We start from the raw sequence: 25,186 nt of genomic DNA on the forward strand, positions 1-25,186 counted from the left end.
GCTGTGCAGCCTGCCCAGCACCCACAACCTGAATGGCCCCTGAGGCCGTATTTGTTGAATAACTGAGTAAGTTCCACCTCAAGGCTGGGAGGCCATTCGGGCTCTAACTGGCGCATGCTCAGTATGGGAGCTCAAAAATCGCTTTTCATTTTGTTCCCTGCCCACACATCTCCCCTCCCTTAAAAAAAAAAAAAAAGCAGAGCCAAATATAGGATGTGCCCAAGCACAACAAAAGGGTGGTTAATTATGACGCAGTTAACACCTAGGATTAGGCCAGGACCTGCTGCTGGGGGTAGAGGAGGAGGCTGGAGGCTCCAGCCCAGAGAGGGGTAAGGGTCTGCACTGCTTACAACTGCACGGAGGAACCCCACTGCTAAGTCTGTGGCTCTTACCCCGCAATGGGTTATTGCTAAACCAAGATGCTGGCTTTGTCACCAAACCTCCCGCCTTATATTCAAGCTAAAGTTGAATATAAACAGCAATATCCCTTCAGTAGCAGGGTGATGCATATCTCGCGGGAGCTGGAGTTTCACAGAGGTGACAGAGCCTCTTCTGGGTCCCCCCTCTCTCTGACACACCTCCCTGCTTTACATAACCTTTCTAGCCATCAAGTTCTTCCCCACCCCACCCCCCGAAACAGAGTTCCACTGGCACACACGGGAAGAAAACTATTCTACCTTTGGTATGTGGCTTCCCATCTGTGAACAAAGAACTGAAAAGAAAAATGTTTTTAAACCAGCTAACATAATTAGGGGACATGTTTTCCTGGTCTCATTAATCTTACAAATCAATTAAGTCTTAATTATCTTTGATGGGCATCTTCACTCAGCCCAGTTCTTAACAGCTGTGAAAGTTTGTTTTTTTAATCAGGTAAAAACAAGGGGGGGAATCAACCTTGAAAGAATTGTAGCTCAGCAAAAACTGCCAATGTAGGAAAAAAGAGGTACCCCTTAGTGTCTAGCACAAAGATACTTAATATTTGGTAACTGACAGGCTGAAAAATGAGAGGAATCATTGTAAAGTAATGAACAAGACATTACACCTGTCTTAAACAGCCTGGTCAAGGAGTTAAAACAGTCACACAAATAGAACACCAGATGGACAGTGTCCAAAGAGAGCACCCTTCTTTCGGATACACTGCTCGCCGATGAACACAGGTATAAACCTCAACACGAAAGGGCAACAGGGGAGAAGGAGGAATATATTAAAGTACATTGAAGCCACCACACCATTCCCTTTGATGAAGCCAGAGACCTCACTGAGTCTCGTTTATCTACTCAGCCCAGCAGATCTTGGCCAAAATAAATTCCCCGACCTTGGTTAATTGAGCGGAAGGTTCAAATCCCTGCAACTGGCAAATGCTCCTGAAGATCACAGCCCCAGGACTCTGCACAGCCTCTGCTCCAAATTCTATGACCAAACGCCCTCACGCAGTGACCGGGTTTCCAGGCACTGACCTGAGTCAGCGGTGGTTTATAATTCCACGTGATCCCTGCCTGCTGCAAGCCCGATGAGTAATAGTGAGATGGGCAGGACAACCGAAATCATTGCAACTGGTGCTCTTCTATGTGCTTCGACAAAGATCCGTCTACCCAACTTGGACCTGTCATCTGTGTTTCCACTTAGTGTGAAGTGACACTGTTAACTGCCTCTGGGGTGTGATGCTATGTCACAGGTCTCATGTGCCGTTCCAAACATTTCCATTGAGTCTTCCATGCTCTAGATGAAAAATCAATCCTTTGTTTTCAGGGATGATGTCAATCAGGTGCTGGAATTTTCTTTCAACTTTTTTTTTTTAAGATTTTTATTTATTTATTTGACAGACACAGTGAGAGAGGGAACACAAGCAGGGGAAGTGGGGGAGAGAGAGAAGCAGGCTCCCCGCGGAGTACGGAGCCCGATGCGGGGCTCGATCCCAGGACCCTGGGATCGTGACCTGAGCCAAAGGCAGACGCTTAATGACTGAGCCACCCAGGCGCCCCTCTTTCAACTTTTTTAATTACAGTATAATTAAGTGTTTTATATTAGTTTCAGGTGTACGATATAATGATTCAACAATTCTATACATTCTTCAGTGCTCATCACAGTTAAGTGTCCTCTTAGGAGATGGAATTTTTACTTTTCTTCCCGTAACTGCCTCTAACATGAATAACAGCTCATCCGTCACAGCTGAAAGTACAGCTCATGGTTACCTGAAAAGATCTCATGATTATTTGGGCTGATCTAGTTTTGGCAACAACAGCAGGGCAGGAGGAATTTTCTAAAAGATCTAGAACCTCGGGCCTTTAAAGGATTCAGAAACAAAGTCCTCTTTGATTTCAAGAGGGGCAGTCTCAACTCAAGACTGACCCACAAGTCCCGGCCAGTGCGCAGGATCACATGGGGAACTGTTTACCTGTGCTCCTATTTACCTGTGCTCCCAAGAAAAACAGGCCAAGCACCCAAGGAGCACAAATATTTACAGTAGGTGAAGGCGTGCCAAGTGACTCCCTTTGGAATTCTGAGCCACTGAGAACATAGTTGAGGGTGATTCTGAAAACACTTGAGAACATGTGTTGCTGTCTTCACCATGAATGTGAATGACCTCAGAAGCCTTTGGGATCCAAGGTGAGAGATGAGCTGGCTTGCTTTGGGCTGACCTATAGAGTGGGACATCCTTTACATTGCTGGCACATTAAATCACTGCTAGCTAACCCAAAATGCACAAGGAGGGAAATCACAAGGAGGAAAAAGATTTCTGCTAAGGTGAAGGCGATGACATGTAAATGCCTTCACCTGAAAATGGATTTGGAAAAGCCCTAAACGGTACAGACGATAGCAGAAACACTGCCTGGAATGAAATTCAAGAAAAAAAGTTAAAACAACCCTGCTCTCCCAACACAACTATCATGATCACAAAAGCCTCTGTGTTATCAACCACCTCTAAGACGTCAATCAGTATACAGGGCTCCCCACGATCACCACACCCACCCAAACAAACCACTTTAGGATGAAATGTTTATATTCCTCCAATGGCAAATTCCTATCATTTCACTCCTGCCTTCATTTTATGTATTATATTCCATGCCAACAAAAGAATGTCCTAAACATGCTATTTTAAATCAACATTTCAGTTGCAAGATAGGACTCCAAAAAAAACCCACCTTAATTTAAAAAATCGATAACATCTGTAAGACTCATTCCCCTTTCTTTTCTCCTAATAGAAAGGATTTCTTCCCCCTCACCTCTTGATTTCACCAGCTTACTCAGATTCCTATGGGAATTAAAGTTCACCTTGCCCTCCCCACAAACACTTAAAGGAGGGGGTACAAAACCACACAGGTTCTTTAAATTCCCTTTTCTCTTACTGTTTGGCTGCTTGTTTTTGTTTGTCTGATTGGCACAATCTAACTCAAACACCTGTGGACAACCTGCTGCTCCATGTGGAAAGTATTTTATTAAAGAATGACTCAGATTTGACTATAGGCTTTGCCATCTCACATGGTCGATACATTTTTATTTACTATCTTAAAATTCCATCAATCTTAACATTTAACATTAGGAATACTTGTTTGAAAGTAACCTGGCTCATTAATATAAAGGTGTGGCCTGCACTCCAATTTATTTCAGGCTTTGGCAACACTCACCGACACACACTAACTAGTTAACTAACAGTTTATGAATCACCATCAAATGAGACAGTAAAGAAACAGAAAAATCACATGTTAATCATAAAGTCTACTTGTACGTATGAGTAGTAAGGGTGGGAAAATGACAGCAAAACCTCAAGGAAAAACTCAGTTGAATACGGGCTTTAATTTTTGTTCTCTCAAACCAATCGTAGTAACAATGACAATAAATGCATCCAGAACAAGTTATGAAAGCCAATACTAAGGGGAAGAAAGATTTCTCACCACCAACTAACAATTCAGATATAAGCCATAAATAACTCTCCAAGCCAACCATTTCCAACCTAAGATGTTATTTTCATTTGAAGCCAAACAGAGCTCGTGTCTCCCTCTCCTCCAGTGAGATTTCTAAGTCAGAAGTACTCAGAGACCCACAACAGAACAGGAAGAAAAACAATTGTTTCTTCCTAAACCACTGACTTCTAACCGAAGTGGTCTACATTTTCCATTATTTTCACAAAGAAAACAAAGGTATCCATCGTGCTTTCGTTTTGAGAATAAAAAGCGTATGTTTTTCTAATCAAGACAGAGGTAAGAAAGCAGAAGGATAGAAATCAGGAGAATTCAGATCACAACTCTTTCCAAGTTTCATTCTTTCCCTACCATCCCATCCATACAAAGCAAGGGTAAAAGTGATCAACCACAGCTAACCCTGAACACTGAAAAGTGATTTATCACAGAAAATCTTGGTATGTGCTAGAAAAAAATGCCGCTGACATCCAAACAGCCCTACACCAAAATCAAACTCCGTGCCAAGAGATGTTATGCATTCATATAACAAACATACAGTGGCGTCTTTGTTCTTACCTATAATTGTCCTCAAGGCTCATGAAAAACAAGCCATCTGTCCTGCCGGGAAACGTCTGGTGGGGCTGTGTGTGCAGCCACACGGCTGGCAATCTAATCTACCTGGACGACCCTGGGGCTCCTGGCCTGGTCTTCTTCCTTCCTGGTGTGGAAATGCTGCCCGCACACACCTCTGCCGGCACTCGGGGACCACCAGGAAGCCTCCGCACAACTGAGGAGGAACGCGGGGAGCGTGCTACTTATATGGATGAGTCACTTCAATGACAGCTAGAGAGAAGTGCTTGTTGGTGGAGAAGGAGTTGACTCAAGCTCCACCCCTACCGTAAGGCTTAGGGAACTCCGCCCAGCTCAGCAATTAGCTTCCACCGCCCGGTGCCCTAACGTTAGGTTACCAAGTGGCGCTTCTCACTGGGGAGGAGGACGACCAAGTCCCGGTTTACCGAACAGGACGGGCGATAACCGGACAGCACATGGTGCTGGTCATAACTAAATGGGGCTGCGCGGTTTTGTTCATTTAAAGCTGCGCCCCAGTTTTCTGGGAAGACAGGCCGTAGAGGTCTGGCCTTCACCTTCACAAGGAACTCAGCTTCTCTCCAGTTCCCTTGCATGAGGCCCCCACACACCGGACACACCTGCTGGACGACCTCAAAAAGCTGAAAGTCGTCTTTTTTTTTTTTAAGATTTTTTTATTTTTAACTAATCTCTATACTCAATGTGGGGCTCGAACTCACAACCCTGGGGTCAAGAGTCACACGTTCCACGAACTGAGCCAGCCATGCGCCCCAAAAGCTGAGTCTTGAAGGGGCAAGAGGCCAGAGCAAAGGTAACTATGATGGAAACGACAACACCGTACAGAACTGACAGGGCGGGGGGACGGATTTGGTGTCACCGGAGAGAGAGCACCGCCCTATAAACCAATCTACCATCTCTGGTGGGCAAACCCATTTTCAGATTAACCAGCTGGGTGTGCTTAGGTCTAGACTGAGGGCACTGAGTGAGGGCAGGTGGAGCTCCCCTTGGTACTTCTTCAGCACTGTGTGCCGCTGGAGGGGTACAGTTTATAGACCTGACCACCCTTCACTGGACTCCCGGGGACCAAAACGTGTGCTCTTTGGCTTGTGACTGGCACTGAGCTCCACCTCCTTTGCTCATGCCCAAAGCCAAGTCGGAACCCATGTCTACAACCCCAGCAGGCGTGGCTGAGACAGGAAGTGTCCCCACTTGCAGCAGAAAGCTAACCTTCTACATTAACTCAAATTTGGTGGCACGCTCACTCATGAACTACTCTAGGCCCGTCAGCCGAGAACCTCTAAACTAGACTTTCAAGTTCCCACAGGGGCTCAAAGGCCGGGATTCCCTGAGGTGCTGGGACGAGGCAGATCGCCAGGGGAGTCGGCAACCTCTCGTGGCTGGGAGGATCACTGAGGGCTTGCTGGAGGACATCTGCCCCGGGTTACCTCTAGAAACCCTGCCTCCAAATACACCTGCACAGACAGGCTGACCGCTGCAGCCATTTTTAGTAGAAATCTTGAAACAACAAGGGAAATACCCAAAGCTTTTAGTATTCAGCAGGTGAGGACACACAAGTGCTAAACACCACATTTAAGAGCAACAACTCCATCTCTGACTCTACCTAAAATCACAAAATTAAGCTGGTTCACATTTACACACTGGCTGGAAGGTTAAAAAAATAAGAACCACAATATACTATAAGAAAATACACCTAAACCAGCTAAATAAGTTATTTAGCAATTTGCCTGTTCCATTAAAGATAAAAGGCACTGGGGTGTCTGGCTGGCTCAGTCGGAGGAACGTGTGACTCTTGATCTCGGGGTCGTGGGCTCGAGCCCCACACTGGGTGTAGAGATTACTAAAAACAAATAAATAAATGTAGGGGGAAAAAAGGCATCTATCCTTCCCATCAAATGTTACCCAACTGTTATGGGCTGAGAATCGTGTCCCCATCCCTACTCTACCCCAAATGCTTAGGTTGAAGTTCTAACCCTTAGTTCCTCAGAATGTGATTGTGTTTGGAGAGAGGGTCTTCAAAAAAGTAACTGAGCCACAGTGAAATCTTCAGGGTATCTTCAGGGTGGGCTTTTAGTCCAGTATGACTGGTGTTCTCACAGGAGAAAACATGGACACAGACAGGAGCAGTATGAAGACCATGTGAAGAGACAGGGACAGGATAGGCCATCTGCAAGCCAAGAAGAGGGACTTTGGAAGAAATCAATCCAGCTGACACCTTGCTCTCAGCATTTTAGCTCCCTCAACTGTGAGAAAATAAATTTGTTGTTTAAGCCACCCAACCTGTGGTACTTTGTTATGGTAGCCTTAGCAAGCTAATGCACTAATGATAAAATCACTTAATTCTAACTATGAATATAAAAAACGAAGACAGATTTCACATTTTTGATGAATAGCTATTCTCCCACAGCCGAGCACTTCATTATAGTATTTTTACTCCCTCCCTGTCTACTGAGGCTCTGCCTTGAATAACGCATAGAAAGCCTTATTCTGGCCGAAGGACAAAGAAACGTCTACAAGTGACGCTCTCCAACTCCAATTCGGCCACTTCCATTTACAGTCAAACTTACAGACCAAGTGGTCTCCATCCACGTCGTTCTCCTCAACCCACAGAAATCAGCTTCGGCTCAACCTCCACGAAAATGCAACGAAACCCATTGACAACAATCTTAGCACTGAATTAAGAGATGTTAACAACGGAGGAAATGTTAGAAGTCTCAGTTCCGGTCCCTCTGTCTAAAGAGGCACCTGGAGCGCAACCACAATCTGATGTAGGTTTGACCCAAACGTTCAGTCCTAATCTAGTGTTAGTATTCCTGCCCCACTATGCTATTAACTGAGGATAGCCTGAAATGATCGAATCTCTGCAATATTCCCGAAAGGAAATCCACTGCTCTACAGAGCAGCTATAATGCAGGGAGAGACAAGGGTATGGACACTGGATAACTAATGGAGTGTGGCCAAGGTCGGAGAGGAAGCCCCAAAAACCCTGGCTTCTTCAACTTGGGCTCCATTTGGGGGTCAGGTACTTCTTCATTGGGGGGGACTGTTCTGTGCATTGTAGGATGTTCAGCAGCATCCCTAGTCTCCACCCACTAGACAGAGCTCTCCCCAGGGGTGACAACCAAAAATCTCTCCAGACACTGCTAAGTGTCCCCTGGGAGGCAAAGTTGAGAACCGCCGGGTTAAAAGAACAGGACTTTGTGCAGAGAGGAGGAGTTGGTGGCCCTGGAAAAGGGGTGGGGGCAGCCACTTCTGAGATGGTATAGAAGAAGAAAGGACAAATGCGGTTGTAGACAGGGCAGGAATGAGGGACAGGGAAGGACAGTATATAGTATTTCTCCCTCTGAGGGTTGTTTTTTTGTGATTCATTGCTTTGTTTTTTCCAAAGAAGTAGAAGACCAGGCCATGGGCTGAGAGTGAGAGAATTACAGATTCAAGAGAGTCAAGAATACCAAAGTCTGGAAGAGCTAGAGAGCAAATGGGATCGGAGCAGGGCTGAGTCAAGCACACTGAGCAGCTCTAAAGTCAGATGGAAGACAGTCCCATAAACTCAGCGCGGCCCCAGCATGGGTCACACTGCAGGCCCCCCCTGCACGTCGGAGGATCCAGGAAGGTACGGAAGCCGACTGGATGAGTGCAGCTGGGGTCCCTACAGGGGTGTGGACACAGGGTGCCATAGATATGCTGTGGTTTTCAAGGCCACTGTGGTTTGCAGTGGGCAGGGCAACCTAGGGTTACTGGAAACTGGAAACAAGGAATGAGCTGCAGCAGAGTAAAGATAAGGAAAGCCTCAGACGGGGGCATTGCTGAAAAGGAAATCAAGATCCTACAGACAATCTAGAAGGCTAACGACACTCTCCCTTTGACTTAATAGTTCCAATCCAAGGTATCTTTCCTAAGGAAATAATCAGGGATCTAGTCAAGTGATACAGACCAGTAAATTCCTTATGAAAACTAAGAAACTATATACAACCTTAAATGACCAATGGCAGAGAAAATAAATTACAGATATCTGTATGTTCATATCCTCAAAGAGTATTTTAAAACATGGGAAAAATAGACTGTTAAGAAATAGAAGCTATAAAACTCTATAGAACATAGTCCAGTTTTTAAATTTTACATATATGCAAGTATACATTTTTATAGCTTCTGAGTTTTAATCTCCATTAACGCAACAGCAGACACCAGATTTCCAAGCTTAAAAAAAAAAAAAATAGGGGCACCTGGGTGACTCGGTTGTTAAGCGTCTGCCTTCAGCTCAGGTCATGGTCCCAGGGTCCTGGGATGGAGTCCCACATGGGCTCCCTGCTCAGCAGGAAGCCTGCTTCTCCCTCCCCCACTCCCCCTGCTTGTGTTCCCTCTTTCACTGTGTCTCTGTCAAATAAATAAATAAAATCTTTTAAATAAATAAATCATGAGGAAATAATTAGACTCTCGGAGAAGACCTAACAAAAGGAGTGGTCAGAGAGGAAAGAAGGGGAGCCAGGAGCTAAGAGAGTCAAGGGTCAAGGGCTACAAGAAGGTTGAAGAGGAACATGCTGAGAAAATATACATCTCTGGATTTGATGAACAGGAAGTTATTGGTGTCTTGAGATGGATACTTCAGTTTCACAGTGCGGGCAACATGCAGTTAGCAAAGGGAGTGGAAAGGATTCTTTCCTGGAATTCCCCACAGAAAGGAAGCCTGTGAATGGGGGGGGGGCCGCGTCGTCCTCCCAGAAGTGTGCCAATAGGAAAGACTGCTTCTATTCTTATTCTATTCTCACTTACATCCCTTGGGGACCTATTTTCCAAATTTAAATTTCAAAATAATGTTTAAAATTCAGGGCAATTCTGCATTGCTTACAATGAAATGTGTATTTTTATGGCTTCCAGCGATTCTGACATATTACTAAAAAGGTTACTCAGTATCGTTTACTACATTTGGGAGACTGGTATAAGGTGGAATCTTACAAAATACCACAAAGGGTCACAATGGATCAGTATGTTCTGATGGAAAGCAGAGGAAGTATACAAAAGGTGAATTTTAAGTTAATATAATCAAAAGAAAAGTGTGAAGGCTGATTTCATTCATAACAAGATCCTGTTAATAACACAAAATCTGAACTTCAGAGTAGGATTCCAAAGACTTTTCAGTGTTTTTTTTTTTTTTTTTTTTGGTTTTAAGCTTAGCAGAATTTGCCAATTACTGAGATCATCGAGTTTTTTTTCCTTAAAAGCCATTGTGAATCTACCCATGCTCTGCAGCCTTCAAAAATCATCTTTCTAAAAACAGTATTACAAGTTATCATAAAATGCTCACCATAAAATATTGGTTTAAAAGCATCATTCCTTTTTTTTAAAAAAAAAGCATCATTCCAAACAATATTATAGCATTATTCTAAATAACCAAATTACTTCCATATACGTGTATATATATAAGGCCAAAGAACTAAAAGAAAAGAAAATGGCAACAGGTTTTATAATTTATCTTTCCCAATGTCTAATTCTTTTATAACCAGAAAAACAATTTTAGTTGCTAAAAATTATCACTTATTTTAAAAGAGTAACCAAGTGAAGAATCTAAATACTAGGGGGAGAAAAACCCAAGTTTCCCCTGTTTTGTTCAAAATCAGTTACAGTAGGGGGGGAAAAAAAAAACTAGGACACTTGGAGGGGGTGGAATACATTGAACAAAACAAGGATGACATGACACAGGAAAAAAAAATCTTTACATAATACAGGCAAGGTGTGGGGATTATGACATAAAGTCTTGAATTTCCTCACAAGGTCTTAAATCCTCCTAACTTGGATTCGTTTTTTCTTCCAAAGCTACAAAAGAGGGCAATGTGTAATTTCCATGCTTTACAGGTTAATACCATCAAGTCACGAGTGACTTTATCAAAACATCTGAAAGAAAAGAGTCTCATTGAGAAGGGGAAAGCTGTCTTGAATCTTTATAACATCATACTGTGAATCTCTATTCTGCTCAAGGCACTAGCCAACACCGGATGGTGGGTATCCTCAAGCATTTGTAACCTGACAGCTTGCAGAAAGTTCCCTAATTTATGAAATGGCTGTTTTACTCAGGTTCCTGAACACATTTTCACATAGGAGAAGTGCCTCAACCTTCATGCTCCTGTCCCCTCCCTTTGGCTGCAGAGACCATCTAAATGCCAATGACTCCCGCAGGCCTAACCCAGCTGGGACCTGGCCCTCAGTTCCATTCTCTCTTACCGTCATAGTTCTCTTCTCCTAGAGGTCCAAGAGAACTAACACTAGCTTCTGATTCTGCCTCTGCACCTGATCCCCATCTCAGAGGCCACCAGCCAGCCAGCTGTCAAGCTAAAATTTCCTCAATTCAACTCTCCCCCCGCCAACCCCCCCGCACACATCTAGTCCATGGACACACATTCTCTACCAAAGGCAAGTAAAAGGAAAACACCGAAATATTAAGAGTGATGTTCTTTCTGTTGCTGGTAGCTTTTTTTTCCTTCTAATTTTTCATATTTTTTTCAGATTTAGAAAAATGTGTATGCATAGCTTTCACAATTGCAGGGGGCAACCTCATTTTTAACACAAAGATATAATGCTATACGTAGCTGTTAGCTTTCCAAGACACCACAGAAAAGACATTTAAAAGCACAATGTTAAAATTACAAGCTTCTATACAAAATATACAAATCAAACGAGACAAACCCTATTTCCAAGAACTCTTACAAATCAATGAAAAATTAACAACCCAAAGGAAAATGGACAAAGGATGCAAATTAGCACTTACTAAAAGAATAACAAACATATGAAGAGATATTCAACCTCACTGATTAAAGACAAGAAATGAGAAACTTCCACCTTTCTAATGGCCAAGACTAAAAGATGGATGAAATTGAGTCATGCTGAGCATAGGAAAACCTGGCGTCTCATCAACTACTGGTGCCCATGGAAACTAGTGAATACTTGGAAGGGCAAGTCCCTGGTATCTATGAACATGGTATACGTGATGTTCTTTCATTCAGGAAGTCAACTGTAGGAATTTATCTACAGAAACACCCACGCATAGACACAAACACCACAGAGCATTTAAAACATGTTGTCAGAAGACATCCTGACTTATCAACTGGGAGAAAAAGCATGTTGCAATCTAGTTTATCTGGCGTGGATCCATTTTTGAAAAAAGCAGCAACTAACTTTCATGGAACTCTTACTCTATGACAGGCCAGGCGCTGTTCTAAGCCCTTAAGAGCATCGTTTACTTTGCTCTTCACTGTACCCCTTGGAGAAAAGCACTATTATATTTATTATACCTGCTCCACAGATGAGAAGATAACAGAAGTTTATATTCAGATGCCCCCTGAGTACACATTTCTACCACTGTTCTTCCACTGAGACTAAATATCACATCCCTTAAGTCCTAGGGAAGTAGGAAAGACTATCATCACTTGCAGAAATGGGATGGGTCGGATGGGGAGAAGAACAAAATGAGAGCCTCCCAGTACCTCCCAGTATGCAGAGGAGAGCCGCTGCATGGGTGGAAGCGTTCTCTAGGTGCCACAAAGTCAAGAGTCTGGTGATACAAAGGCTGGAGGGATCCCGGGGGCAACAATCAGGATGATTAATCAGAATACCTCCCTTCCTCTAGCTCTTCCCGGTGCTACCTTTCTCAACCAGGGGAAAGCAGCGAAGTTGTGCGGTCCTGCAACTAGAAATCCAGGTAGAAGATGGCCAGGAGGAACATACAATAGCCACACCTACAAGGCCACCAAGCCCCACACGTGGCCTCAACCTGACAAATACCAGGGACAGGCTGCTTTGGTGAGAAAAGGCAAATAGGAGTCACAAATACAAAGGCCAGCAGACAACTAAGAATCACCAAGCATGAAAAAACCAGCACTATGGCAGAGAGGCACATGCAGGTAGAGGGACCATGCAGTGTTGGAAATGGAAGAATAATTTTAAATATGTACAGTAATGTTCTCATAAAGTCCGAGAGGGCACCAGGGCACCAGAATAAGTACAGCCTGGCATGAGAAAGAAAAAGAGAAAGATCTAAAAAAAAGGCAACCAGGATTTTTCACTTAAAGCATAGTGCTTTGCAGGTTCCTCCACAGGAAAAAATCTGGAATGTGGTAGACACTTAACCATGGATGGGTTTTTACATTTGAGCCAGGAGAGGAGGCGGAGGTGGTGGTTTGGAAATCCCTTCTCTCCCCACCCCTCCCACCATTCGAATCAACCTCCACTTCCCTCTCTTCACTTAAAGAACCAGAGTTTTCACCTGCTTCTCCATGCTCCCCCATTTCCGCACTGCAGCAAATATAAGGAGAACCAGTCCTTGCTTCACAACTGGGTATTATACACTTTTCTGAACCCTACTTCTCATGCACCAACTTCCCACAGAACCCCCCTCAACCCCCGCCCAAAGCCAACAGTAATATAGCTCTAATTCTTTCTGTTTAGTGGCTGCATACTGAGCCATGGTACAAATATCCCGTAAGTCAGCCACGTTTCAAGCAATGAGCATTTGTTATTTTCAGCATTTTGCCGCTATGATGGTACAATAAACATCCTTATACATATGACTTTGTGTACAGACACTTTTATTTCTAGAAGACAGATATCCAGGAGAAAGGCTGCTTAGAAAGGTATATTAATTTTTAGTTTAATATGCATTGCCAGTCTGCTTTTCAAAGAAAGAATGGTAATTCACATCCTCTTGCTAGCAAGTGTTACTCTCCTCTATTTTTACCAGTCTGATAGGTTTAAAGTAATGGCTCGTTGTTTTAATCTGCATTTCCTTAACAAATGTGAAATCTTTTTCATAGGTTTGCCGGCTGTCTGCATTTGCTTTGTATGAATTGCATATCCTTTCTCCATTTTCCCTTGAGTTATGTTTTTCTTGCCAATTTGTAAGTTATTAATATTATAGACAGTAACCCCTTTACTGTCATACATATGATAAATACCCCTCCCTCCCCAATGTGTCAAGCTTGCAGGCATCAAACCTTGCTTAAGAAGTTCTCCTTACCCCCAAGAATATACAAGTGGTTTCTTACGTTTTCTTATAAATTTGAACTTCTTGTAAGTTTTTGAAGATTCTGGGATTTCTTTTTTTTTTTTTTTAAGATTTTATTTATTTATTTGACAGAGAGGTAACGAGAGAGGGAACACAAGCAGAGGGAGTGGGAGAGGGAGAAGGAGGCTTCCTGTTGAGCAGGGCTCCGTCCCAGGACTCTGGGATCATGACCCAAGCCTCAGACGCCTAGCGAATGAGCTACCCAGGCACCCCTGGGATTTATTTCTGATTATAATGTAAGATATAGATCCATCTACCCTCCCCCTTAAAGAGATGGTTATGACAGTTATCCCCCATTAAATAATGCATTCTTTCTCAACAGTACTGAACTACTCACCTTATTATATATTACATTCTCCTACTTAATGAAACCTAGCCTTGGATTCTCTATTCTGTTCCACTGAACTACTTATGCTATCCTGTGTCAATAACCACATTGATTTGATCACAAAGACTTTCTCAGCACATTGTGATCACTTGTAAGCCAGGTTTGCCCTCACTGGTTTTTTCTACATTTGTCTGAGCTCAAGTATTATGCATTTATTCTGCTACATAAACTTCTGAATTGTTTTATTCAGTTCAAAAAGAAAAAATCCACTGCATTGGAAATTCTAAGCGGCATTGCAATAAATGCATGAATTTTATGTGTCCCATGTTTTTATTTCAAAATCTTCACTAAAAAGGATACAAGTTCCATACTTGTTCAATGTTTTCCTAGGTCATCTGCTACTATTGAGAAGAGGAATACTTGGATCTCCATTTCTGGGTGCTCATTTTCCAAACAGAAATGATCACTTCTAGATTTATTTTTTATCCAGCTACCTTGACAATTTTTCCTATTGATTTTATATATATACATACATACACATTTTTTAAACTAGAGGTTCTTAAATTTTCTAGACAATACAAATATTTCATTGTCTTATTACGTTCATTAGAACCTCTAAGACAATGATAAATAATTGTAAAAGCAGACATCCATTTGAAAATTCTAAATTACAACTGAAATAGTTTTGGTGTTTTGCCCTTTTAGGAAACATTTGTTATTGAGGTATTTTGGTTAATACTGTAGTATCTAGCCCTTTTGCTTTTTAAGTAATTTGTTTTTATTCCTATTTTGCTTTTTTAGATTGTGTCATATTAGGAATGGCTTCTTGATCAAATATGGCTTTCAGCCTCTCTTGAGTTAGTCTTAAACTTTTCTCCTTTACTGTGTTGAGGTACAATAGTGGATGATGGTGATAAAAGTTCCTAATAATCACCCTAGTTGATAACTGGAATAAACTTTTATTTTTTTATTTAAATTCCATTAATTAACATATAGTGTATTATTAGTTTCAGAGGTGGAGTTCAATGATTCATCAGTCTTATATAATATCCAGTGCTCATTATATCCCATGCCCTCCTTAATGTCCATCACCCAGTTACCCCATCCCTCCACCCTTCTTCCCCTCCAGCAACCCTCAGTTTGTTCCCTATGATTAAGAGTCTCTTATGGTTTGTCTCCCTCTCTGATTTTGTCTTGTTTTATTTTTCCCTCCCTTCCCTTATGCTCCTCTGTTTGGTTTCTTAAATTCCACATATGAATGAAATCATATGATAATTGTCTTTCTCTGACTGACTTGTTTCACTTAGCGTAATACCCTCTAGTTCCATCTATGTCATTGCAAATGGTAAGATTTCATTTTTTGATGGCTGAGTTTTATTCCATTGTACATATATACCACATCTTCTTTATCCATTCATCTGTTGATGGACATCTGGGCTCTTTCCATAGTTTGGCTATTGTGGACATTGCTGGTATAAACATTGAGGTGCAGGTGCCCCTTCGGATCAGTACATATGATCCTCTCAATAGATACAGAAAAAGCATTTAACAAAGTATAGCATCCTTTTTAGATTAAAATTCTTCACAGGTAGGTAAAGAGGGAACATACCTCAGTATCATAAAAGCTATATATGAAAAGTCCACAGCGAGTATCATTCTCAACAGGGAAAAATAGAGAGCTTTTCCCCGAAGGTCAGGAACACGAGAGGTATGCCCACTCTCACCACTGTTTCAACATAGTACTACAAGTCCTAGCATCAACAATCAGACAACAAAAAGAAACAAAAGGCATCAGACTGGGCAAAGAAGAAGTCAAACTCTCACTCTTCACAGATGACATGATACTCTATGTGGAAAACCCAAAACACTCCACCCCAAAATTGCTACAACTCTTACAGGAATTCAGCAAAGCGGCAGGATATAAAATCAATGCACAGAAGTCAGCTGCAGTCTATACACTAACAATGAGGCAGAAGAAAGGGAAATTAAGGAATTGATCCCATTTTCAATCGCACCAAAAACCATAAGATACCTAGGAATAAACCTAACCAAAGAGGGAAAGGATCTGTACTCAGAAAACTATAGAACACTCAAAGAAACAGGAAGACACAAAGAAATGGAAAAACCTTCCATGCTCATGGGTAGAAGAACAAATATTGTGTAAATGTCTATGCTACCTAGAGCCATCTACACATTCAATGCAATCCCTATCAAAATACCATCAACTTGTTTCACAGAGCTGGAACAAACAATCCTAAAATTTGCATGGAACCAGAAAAGACCCTGAATAGCCAAAGGAATGTTGGGGGGAAAGAAAAAAAAACCAAAGCTGGTGGCATCACAATTCCGGACTTCAGGCTCTATTACAAAGCTGCAATCATCAAGACAGTATGGTACGGGCACAAAAACAGACACACATAGATCAATGGAACAGAACAAGAGAACCCAGAAATGGACCCTCAACTCTATGGTCAACTAATCTTCGACAAAGCAGGAAAGAACATCCAGTGGAAAAAAAGACAGTCTCTTTACCAAATGGTGTTGGGAAAATTGGACAGCCACAAGCAGAAGAATGAAAATGGACCATTTCCTTACACCATACACAAAAATAGACTCAAAATAGATGAAAGACCTAAATGTGAGGCAGGAGTCCATCAAAATCCTAGAGGAGAACAAGGGCAGCAACCTCAGTGGCCTCAGCCACAGCAACTTCTTGCTAGATGCTCTCCAAAGACAAGGGAAGCAAGGGCAAAAATGAACTATTGGGACTTAATCAAGATAAAAACCTTTTGCACAGCAAAGGAAATTTCAGTCAACAAAACCAAAAGACAACCGACAGAATGGGAGATTGTATTTACAAATGGCCAGTATCCAAACTCTATAAAGAACTTATCAAACAACACCCAAAGAACAAATAATCCAGTCAAGAAATGGGAAGACATGAACAGACATTTCTCCAAAGAAGACATCCAAATGGCCAACAGACACATGAAAAAGTGCTCAACATCACTCGGCATCAGGGGAATACAAATCAAAACCACAATGAGATACCACCTCACACTGGTCAAAATGGCTAAAATTAACAAGTCAGGAAACAACAGATGTTGGTGAAGATGTGGAGAAAGGGGAACCATCTCATACTGTTGGTGGGAATGCAAGCTGGTACATCCACTCAGGAAAACAGTATGGAAGTCCCTCAAAAAGTTGAAAACAGAGGGGCACCTGGGTGGCTCAGTCGTTAAGTGTCTGCCTTCGGCTCAGGTCATGATCCCGGGGTCCTGGAATCGAGCCCCGCGTCGGGCTCCCTGCTCAGCGGGAAGCCTGCTTCTCCCTCTCCCACTCCCCCTGCTTGTGTTCCCTCTCTCGCTGTGTCTCTCTCTGTCAAATAAATAAATAAAATCTTAAAAAAAAAAAAAAAGCTGGTAATAGAGCTACCCTGCGATCCAGCAATTGCACTACTGGGTATTTACCCCAAAGGAATAAACTATTTTATTTAAACTGATTATTTACTGCAATCAACTATTGATTATAGTGCATTAGCTTTTTTAAATTTATTCATTTGACAGAGAGACACAGTGAGAAAGGGAACACAAGCAGGGGGAGTGGGAGAGGGAGAAGCAGGCTCCCCGCTGAGCCAGGAGCCCGATGCGGGGCTCGATCCCAGGACCCCAGGATCATGACCTGAGCCAAAGGCAGATGCTTAACCATCTGAGCCACCCAGGCGCCCCAGTGCATTAGCTTTTGATGCCCTCAAGAGTCTGTTAATGAATTAATTTGAATTTTTCCATTTACTTTCATAAATAATATTGGTCTGTACTTTTCTTCTTTAAAAATATATCAGGTATTAAAATTATGCTGGTTTTATAAAATGAACCACAAACCTTTTCATATTTGCTACATCCCAAAATAGTATAAATAACACCTTTTCTATTTTTTTAAACGTTAGATAAAACTCAGTTGGCAACCCATGGAGGCCTGGTGGCTTTTTCAATCCCATTTCTTATCTCTTCTATACTAATTGGGTTTTTTTAAGTTTTCCATGCTTCTTGGATCAGTTTTGGTAATTTATATCTAAGACATCATCCCTGTGTTTTTCAAGTGTGTTGCCAGGGGGCGACCTGTAGTGTTTTCCTACAAAGCCTATTAATCCCTCTGGTATCTCTCCTCACTCCTATTACCTATGTTTGTTCTCCCTTTTCCTCAGGGTGATGAGAGTTTATTTTATTGGCCCCTTCAAATAACTAGCTACTGAATTTATTTATCCTTTATACTAAGTTTGTTTCCTGCTTTACTAATTTTAACTTTTACCATTGGTATCTCTTCATTCCTCCTTCCCGCCTTTTTAAGTTGTTCTTTTTCTAATTTCTCATGATGCATACTCAAATCCCTTCATTTTCCATCTGCTTTTATGATGAGGATAGCTTTCCTGTTCTAGGGGATATCCCCTTTCTAGGTGATCTACAGTATTTAGACTTTTCTTTTTTATAAAGAACAGGAAAGAAAAACACCTCAAATGACATTTTAAGAGCCACAATACAATTAAGCAATGGAACTAATCCACTAGTTGGCATGCTAAGAGCAGGGACTTAATAAATCAGCAGGCACAGGAGGAAGACTTGTCCCCATTTCCTTAGTACAGGCCAAGTCTCAACAAAAGTCTATCTTACTGCGCTGTCAGGTTTTCATTCTGCATGTCACACTTGGAAAACTGACTGGATTCATATCTAGGTTAAAAAATCCAAATCTAGGGCACCACAGATCCTGCACCAACAAAAATGGGCTCTTAGGTCATGATGGTGAACTTACCAATGCAAGAATGTGGCCTGATGCCTTCGAGGTACATCTTCAGGACAGGTGGCTGTAAACCTTCCCAGGTGGTCAGAAGCACTCATCATCGGGAACCCACTCCGTTTCCACATTCAACAATGCACCATATAAGAAGCAACCTCGTCTGTGTGATTGCTTCAGACAGCAACTCTTAAAAATCAATGCCGAAGGGACAGAAAGAGGGTCTGTGCATCCCAGGGTGAGTGGCTCTGACCTAATTAGATAAGTGTCTGAGGCCAGAAGCAAAGCTGCTACTATTTTCTTAATCCTCACTACAGGGAACTTTAGAAGACTTAGAAGATCCCAACCTGGCCTGGGGAAACTGAAGATGACACTCAGATAAAATCACATTCATTTATGCTCTACTAATTCAGAATTATTTTTATGATCTGGAAAGGTTTGGACTCAGGTTTCCGTTTTTAGACCCTATGACAACAGGCAGAGAAGGAGGCTCAACCTACTTATGGGAACACATTTTAGAAGCTCTGACTCATGTGTAAACAACCAATGTGCTAGTAACTTATCTGTTGGTTAAAGCACATACTTCTACTTGGGTTGCTACCCTAAGTCCTTTTTGAAACCACAAGAAATTAACATTTTCTACATCTGTTTTTACTTTGTTCCTGAATGTTTCCCCCAGTGAATCCCAGTAAGTAAGAGGTCATTATTGAAGGCCCATTATAGCAGGGACCGTTTGGTGGTAGGGTCTCTAAACCAGTGAGGAAATACATCCCTTCTCTTTGGGCTCCCTGCACCGCTTTCGGGCAAGGACCACAGTCCCACCCTACACAAACATCCTATTAAGGAACATCCTATTTAACCTGCAGATCCTGATCAACACCCAGACGTCAGACACCAGTGCGTATGTCAGAGCAGAAGGTCACGTGTGTGACTGCACCCTGAGAACATTATTGGGAGGTGGGCATGGCTGGCTGCTGCTAAGTCATGGAGATGTTAGAAAGGTGGATTAAGATTCAGAGGCCCGAAGCTCTCAGGACTCTTAGAATCTCCTGGCCGGCTGGGTACTAGACTGGCAACCCAAGTATGTTCCAAAGTTCCTATTTCCCTGGAAAAAACAGTCCTGGAGACAATGTCCCCTACACCTAGTGTACATGTACATCACCCTAACCGCCTTACCTCATTCTTCAGTGGGGAGCTACTCTACTCCAGACGTAGGAGTTATAGTTCACAGTCAAGGCCCAGTACTGGCTATAAACAAATTGTTTCCAATTCCCCAGAAATAGCTTTACCATGGGGTATTTGGTTGGCTGTTTTTTTGTTTTGTTTTGTTTTGTTTTCCCCTGCATGGCACTCTGCTTTTCATCTGTCAAAATTAAATGGGATTGTTTCCAAGGTTCAGTGGCAAGCCGCTACTTATGGTTAAGAAATAATCTGGTTGGGGGTGGTAGGGCAGGGGGCGCCTGGGTGGCTCAGTCGGTTAAGCACCTGCCTTTGTTTCAGGTCATCCTCTCAGGGTCCTGGGATGGAATCCGGGGAGGCTGCCCCCCACCAACTCGACTGCTTCCCTGCTCAGCGGGGAGTCTACTCCTCCCTCTGCCCCTCCCACTGCTCATGCTCTCTCCCTCTCAAATAAAAATCTTAGAAAAGAATCTGGTTGGCCCAGAGATTCTCATACTATCATTTGATGTACTTAAATTGCACTTTTTGGTGGAAATATTCCTCCCCCCCTTTTTTTTTTAAGATTTTATTTGTTTGACACAGAGAGAGAGCACAAGCAGGGGAGAGAGGGGGAGGGAGAAGCAGGCTCCCCACTGAGCAGGGAGGCCAACGCGGGGATCGATCCCAGGACTCCGGGATCATGACCCGAGCCGATGGCAGACGCTTAACCAACTGAGCCACCCAGGCGCCCCTAAACCCTTCTTATTCTTAGCAGACGGCTACATGCTAACGCTCAGAGAGGACGGAGGCGTGTTTCACCGCACAAAGGCCAGGAGGGAGGCAGGCCCGGTGAAGAGGCTTCTTCTTGTGTAAGGAGGGGTGGGAGGCCGGTATCCGCACGTCACCCCCGCTTCCCATCACAACGCCGTGCCCAGCTAGGCATGCGGCCGCGTCCTACTGCACGTACCTCATGGGGTCACGGCCACGTGGACCACCGGGCCTCCGTGCGCACACAACACCCCGTCTCGCCAGTCACTCGGCTGTCGTTCCAGTGGCGGAGTCTGTTCCCTCGCCTCCCACCTGCTCTCTCCCCCCCAGATTTTAGCCAGGACGCCAGATCTCATGCCCGAGTTCCCGTGGCAGGCAGAGATGGGTTCGCCACGCCGCGGGCAGCGCGCGTGCCCCAAGGTCTGCGGACAGGAGGTGGCGTCCCTGTGCCAACACAGTTCAGGCGCCTGGTGGCGTCCGAGGGGAAAAGTTGGCGTGATCATCACGCTGACTTCGCCCAGCTCAGCTAAGGGGCGCCTAGGCTCCGTGCACAGGGAGCAACTTCAGCTCCTCCGCGAACCACCTTATTGCAGTTACAAGGAATGAAGGAAGCCTTTGTAGGGAGGCTGCTATCTGAGCGGGGCCTCCCCGGTAAGCAGGGCGCGCCTGCGCATGTGCGCGCTCTCGCTCACACTCTCACTCACTCACACACACACACACACACACACACACACACACACACACACACCCCACCCCACCCCACCCCACCCCAGGGGTATAGCGTGAAGAATGGCAGAGAGGGGGGAAAATCAAACATACAGCGACCTGGGCAGTTCAGCTTGGCGGCAGCAAAGCAGGTGGAAAAGGAAGTGAAGGGGCCTCGGGCTGAACCAGAACTATCCTCTACCTGAATACCACGAAAACGGTATGGGGCCCTTTTTTCACAGTATTTTTCTTTCTGGTGGTTTCCACCATGTCTCCATAAGTCTTCAACTAATGACTAATGAAAAGCCCTGAAATTTCACGATTCTACTTCCTACATGTTTTCTATTCTTATTCTATACCAATTAATCATCTTGTTTCCCTCTCCCAATTGACAAATCCAGTCCCTATCAGCTGCTTCTCCCTCTCTCCCTCTCTCTCACACACACATCCCTCCCTCCCTTTAGTGGAAACAACCCAAGCTATGTATGATTATAAAACAAACTTTCAAATGTTTTTACCAAAAACATTTCTCCTAAATATAACTTCCATAATTTTGAGAAAGGCCAAATATTTTTGCCAGGTGACTGTATTTATCTTTCTTTCATCTCTGTTAGTCCTTTGGCCATTTGTGAACACAACAGATTATGAGGAGTATTAGCTCAGTGCTCTACTGCTCATATGCCTACTGACCCATGATGTTTAAGCACCAGCTAGAAGCTGGTGACCATAAAACCACCTTAGTTCACTAGCAGTTCATTAAGAGGACTAATGATCTAAATAAAATAGCAGGAAACACAAGTAGGTCACAATAAATGAGGATACCTATAATTGACTCTACATTACTTACTAGGGAGACCATCTTAGAATATCTTGTGATTATCCATCAGGTGATGTTCATTCAATTAGTTTAACTCTCAACCAAAACCTCTTGTGTTGAGGTACTCACAGCCTATTGGATATTTGCACCTGATACACATTCTATTTGATACAATGTTGAGTTCCTGACTTTCCCTTTCATGTTATCTTTTTCTTTTATTTCCTCGTTGTATTCTGTCAGACTCCAGAGTTGGACAGCTTCATTTCATCTCACAAACCATTCAATCCCTTTTTTTCCAGTGTTTTAGCACCTTCTTCCTCTTATATTTTTACACGCAACTCTCAGAAAGATGTACGATACTTAGGAAACCTTTTGTGTCATGGACGTGTCGTGCTACATGTTATGGAAATTCTAAATTTTTAAAAAGACAAAAGCTCAGAAACGGATGCAATACCCATAGATCATGACCCTTCAGCAATCAACATAATGTCAAATATCTGTAAAGGCCCGTGAGTAATTTTCATCTATCCAGATGCCTACCCATTCTCTGGGCTGGAATGACCCCATGGAACCCTGCCCAGTGGAAATGTTAAGGTTTCTATTAGACTGTGAGCATCTTGAAGTAAAGGGACTTAATCCTCTGTATTCCTTATAACCACCTGTCACATAGACACCAAAAGCAAAATAAATGCTTATGTGAAGAACTAAATCATCCTTAACTATTTTGTAAATGTAGGAGGGCCTAAATGAAGTGCAGAGGGGCACCACGACAAATCTGGTAATAAGGTCAATTCAGCCTTCAAATTAAAAAAAAAAAAAAAGGCTGAATTTTTATTAAGAGTCCTTCTGGTCATTTTCTGTGGCTAGAAACAATGGCTTTTTCATGGCAGCTTATCTGAACTGGATTCACTTAAACCGGGCTAAGATTTCCTAGTACAAATTTTAAAGTACTGGAAAAAATTCTTTAATCAATTACGCCCTTATAAATGGCAGTACATAGTTGTTATTTTTCAAATGCAACAAGTTTTTAGGGTCTGATTCATGATGTGTCTTCTCAGACAGTCTGGCAAGACTTAATTTATCTGAGAGCTCAACTACCAAATGGAGAATTTCATGTAATTATATAAAAAGTAAAAAGAATTTGAAAAATGTTTTTTACCAGTCATATAGTTATTTTAACATATACTAATTTAGGTACAGCTAACATAGTTTAGAAAAAAAGATCATCTGTTTCTTAGTATAAAAAGCTGCCTTTAAAAGAAAACTTCTTTATTCTTGTACATTTACCAACACTCCATATTATACCAAAGTCTTTCCTCCAGTGTACTAAACCTCAGCACTGAATCTAGATAATCACTTCCACTTTCCAAAAATTGACCTTCCAAAACTGAAACTGGAAATGCTGCATCCAACAGTAAAGAATTTTTTATTATGCTAATGATTTCAAAATGTAGTCACTTTAGCTGCCAACTCAGTTTGGGGATAATTTAAGGAGTAATTTCCAATTAGGTTTTTATTTAAGTATGCACTGAGGCCTAATATTATCAGTTACACACACACACACACACACACACACACACACAGCAGCAGCAGCAAAGAAACCAATAATAATGGAAATAATAATGACGATGATGATGAGGGAGCTCTTACATGATGGTACACACCACTAGCAAGCTTTTTAAGGCCCTTAACATTGATAAGAAAATGCACAATAAACTAAAAAAAATTTAACACGAACAGTCATGAAATAAAAGCAAAGGTACTTGCCCAACATGTGACACATGATGTAAGAGATAAATCCAGAAGGATGAAGGCTGTGTATAAAGGGGAAGTGGAGGGCAGCACCAACCAGGAAAGACCTTGCCCCTGAAGAGATTAATTCGCAACCCTGTACAGAGAGAGGTCGGTGTGGGGCAGGAGGAGAGGCGCCTCAGGAGGGGGGAGTAGAATCTATTTGTTGAGAAGAAGAAGCCTGCACTGTCCCTGTTGACAAAACACAGCCGTGTCCCCTCCTGAAGGAGGCCACCAGACTGGCACACCCAAACTGGACTGGGCATGAGTTACCTGGGAGTCCGGGGAAAAGCAGACTGACCCAGTACAGCTGAGCACAGGGTCCAAGATTCTACATGTCTAACAAGCGCCCAGGTGAGGCTACTGGTCCACAGACCATACTTTGAGCAGCACTGCCCTAGAGGACAGCCTGGCCAATGGTGGGCAGAGGAAAAGAGTCTTGAACATAAAGGCCATCAACTGCTGGGCAGGGCACAGGAGAGCGGGGCTCAGGCTCTGCCCTCACTTCCTGGGTCTCCAGTCCTTCATCTGTTAACACCAGAAGGACGAGCCCATCTCTAACTCGTCTTTCTAGCTTTAAAAACTTGGGGCAAGAAGGGAGGCTTATAACCTGAAGAGCTACACCTTCTAAATCAGGTGTTAAAGAGGAGACCAGAGCTTGAGGGAATGAGAGGTCACCAAGCAGATGGACTTCTACCAGACAAGACTGGAAGAATTAACTTGCCTCTTTAATCTTATCCCTTTATCCCTACTGGAATGCCTAGACAAAAATACAAAATGATGTGTGCACAAGGCTATTTACTGAGAAACAATGGACAAAGCTGGGAATAACCCTAATGTCCATCAGTAGGGGATTAACTGAATAAACTCTAATACATTCATACAAGGGCGTACAGCACAGCTGTGAAAATATGTGAGGAAGTTCTCTATATACGGAGAGTAAGAAAATTGTGGAAAAAATATGAACAAAACTATATCAAGTTGGTGCTGTAATCATATAGAGAAACATTATCTCACTTGACTTTAAAATGTGTTTTTATTGTACATCCCTAATGGGATAGACCCTAAGGTAAAAAGAATTGTAAAGCAATATTAAACTGTATCCAATAGCAATAAATGGCAAAAATGTCAGTAACTGTTCAAGTCGGGTGATAGGATCTCATTATGCTGTTTGCCATCATGCAATTTTCTCTATTTTTGTATACACTTGCATAATTTTTTAAAAATCAACTCTCCAAGTAACCTTTAATATTAACCCACATGCACACCAAGCG

At 42.8% G+C, this 25,186-nt stretch overlaps 1 protein-coding gene across 12 annotated transcripts in view; it reads right to left on the minus strand.

Annotated features, from left to right (window-relative positions):
• NEDD4L (NEDD4 like E3 ubiquitin protein ligase) overlaps positions 1 to 25,186 on the minus strand; it is a 330,492-nt gene that overhangs the window by 166,937 nt on the left and 138,369 nt on the right. Inside the window, exon 1 of one of the 12 annotated variants that reach the window (XM_032422611.1) lies at positions 4,476 to 5,158. The exons of the other annotated variants lie outside the window; for them this stretch is intronic. Within the exon in view, the coding sequence (XP_032278502.1) occupies positions 4,476 to 4,498 (23 nt within the window). The 5' untranslated portion in view covers positions 4,499 to 5,158. Of the gene's footprint in view, positions 1 to 4,475; positions 5,159 to 25,186 lie in introns of those variants that run through there. 12 annotated transcript variants of the gene reach the window in all.

The sequence above is a fragment of the Phoca vitulina genome, unplaced genomic scaffold (assembly GCF_004348235.1).
Source record: "Phoca vitulina isolate PV1807 unplaced genomic scaffold, GSC_HSeal_1.0 scaffold27, whole genome shotgun sequence".
NCBI lineage: Eukaryota > Metazoa > Chordata > Mammalia > Carnivora > Phocidae > Phoca > Phoca vitulina.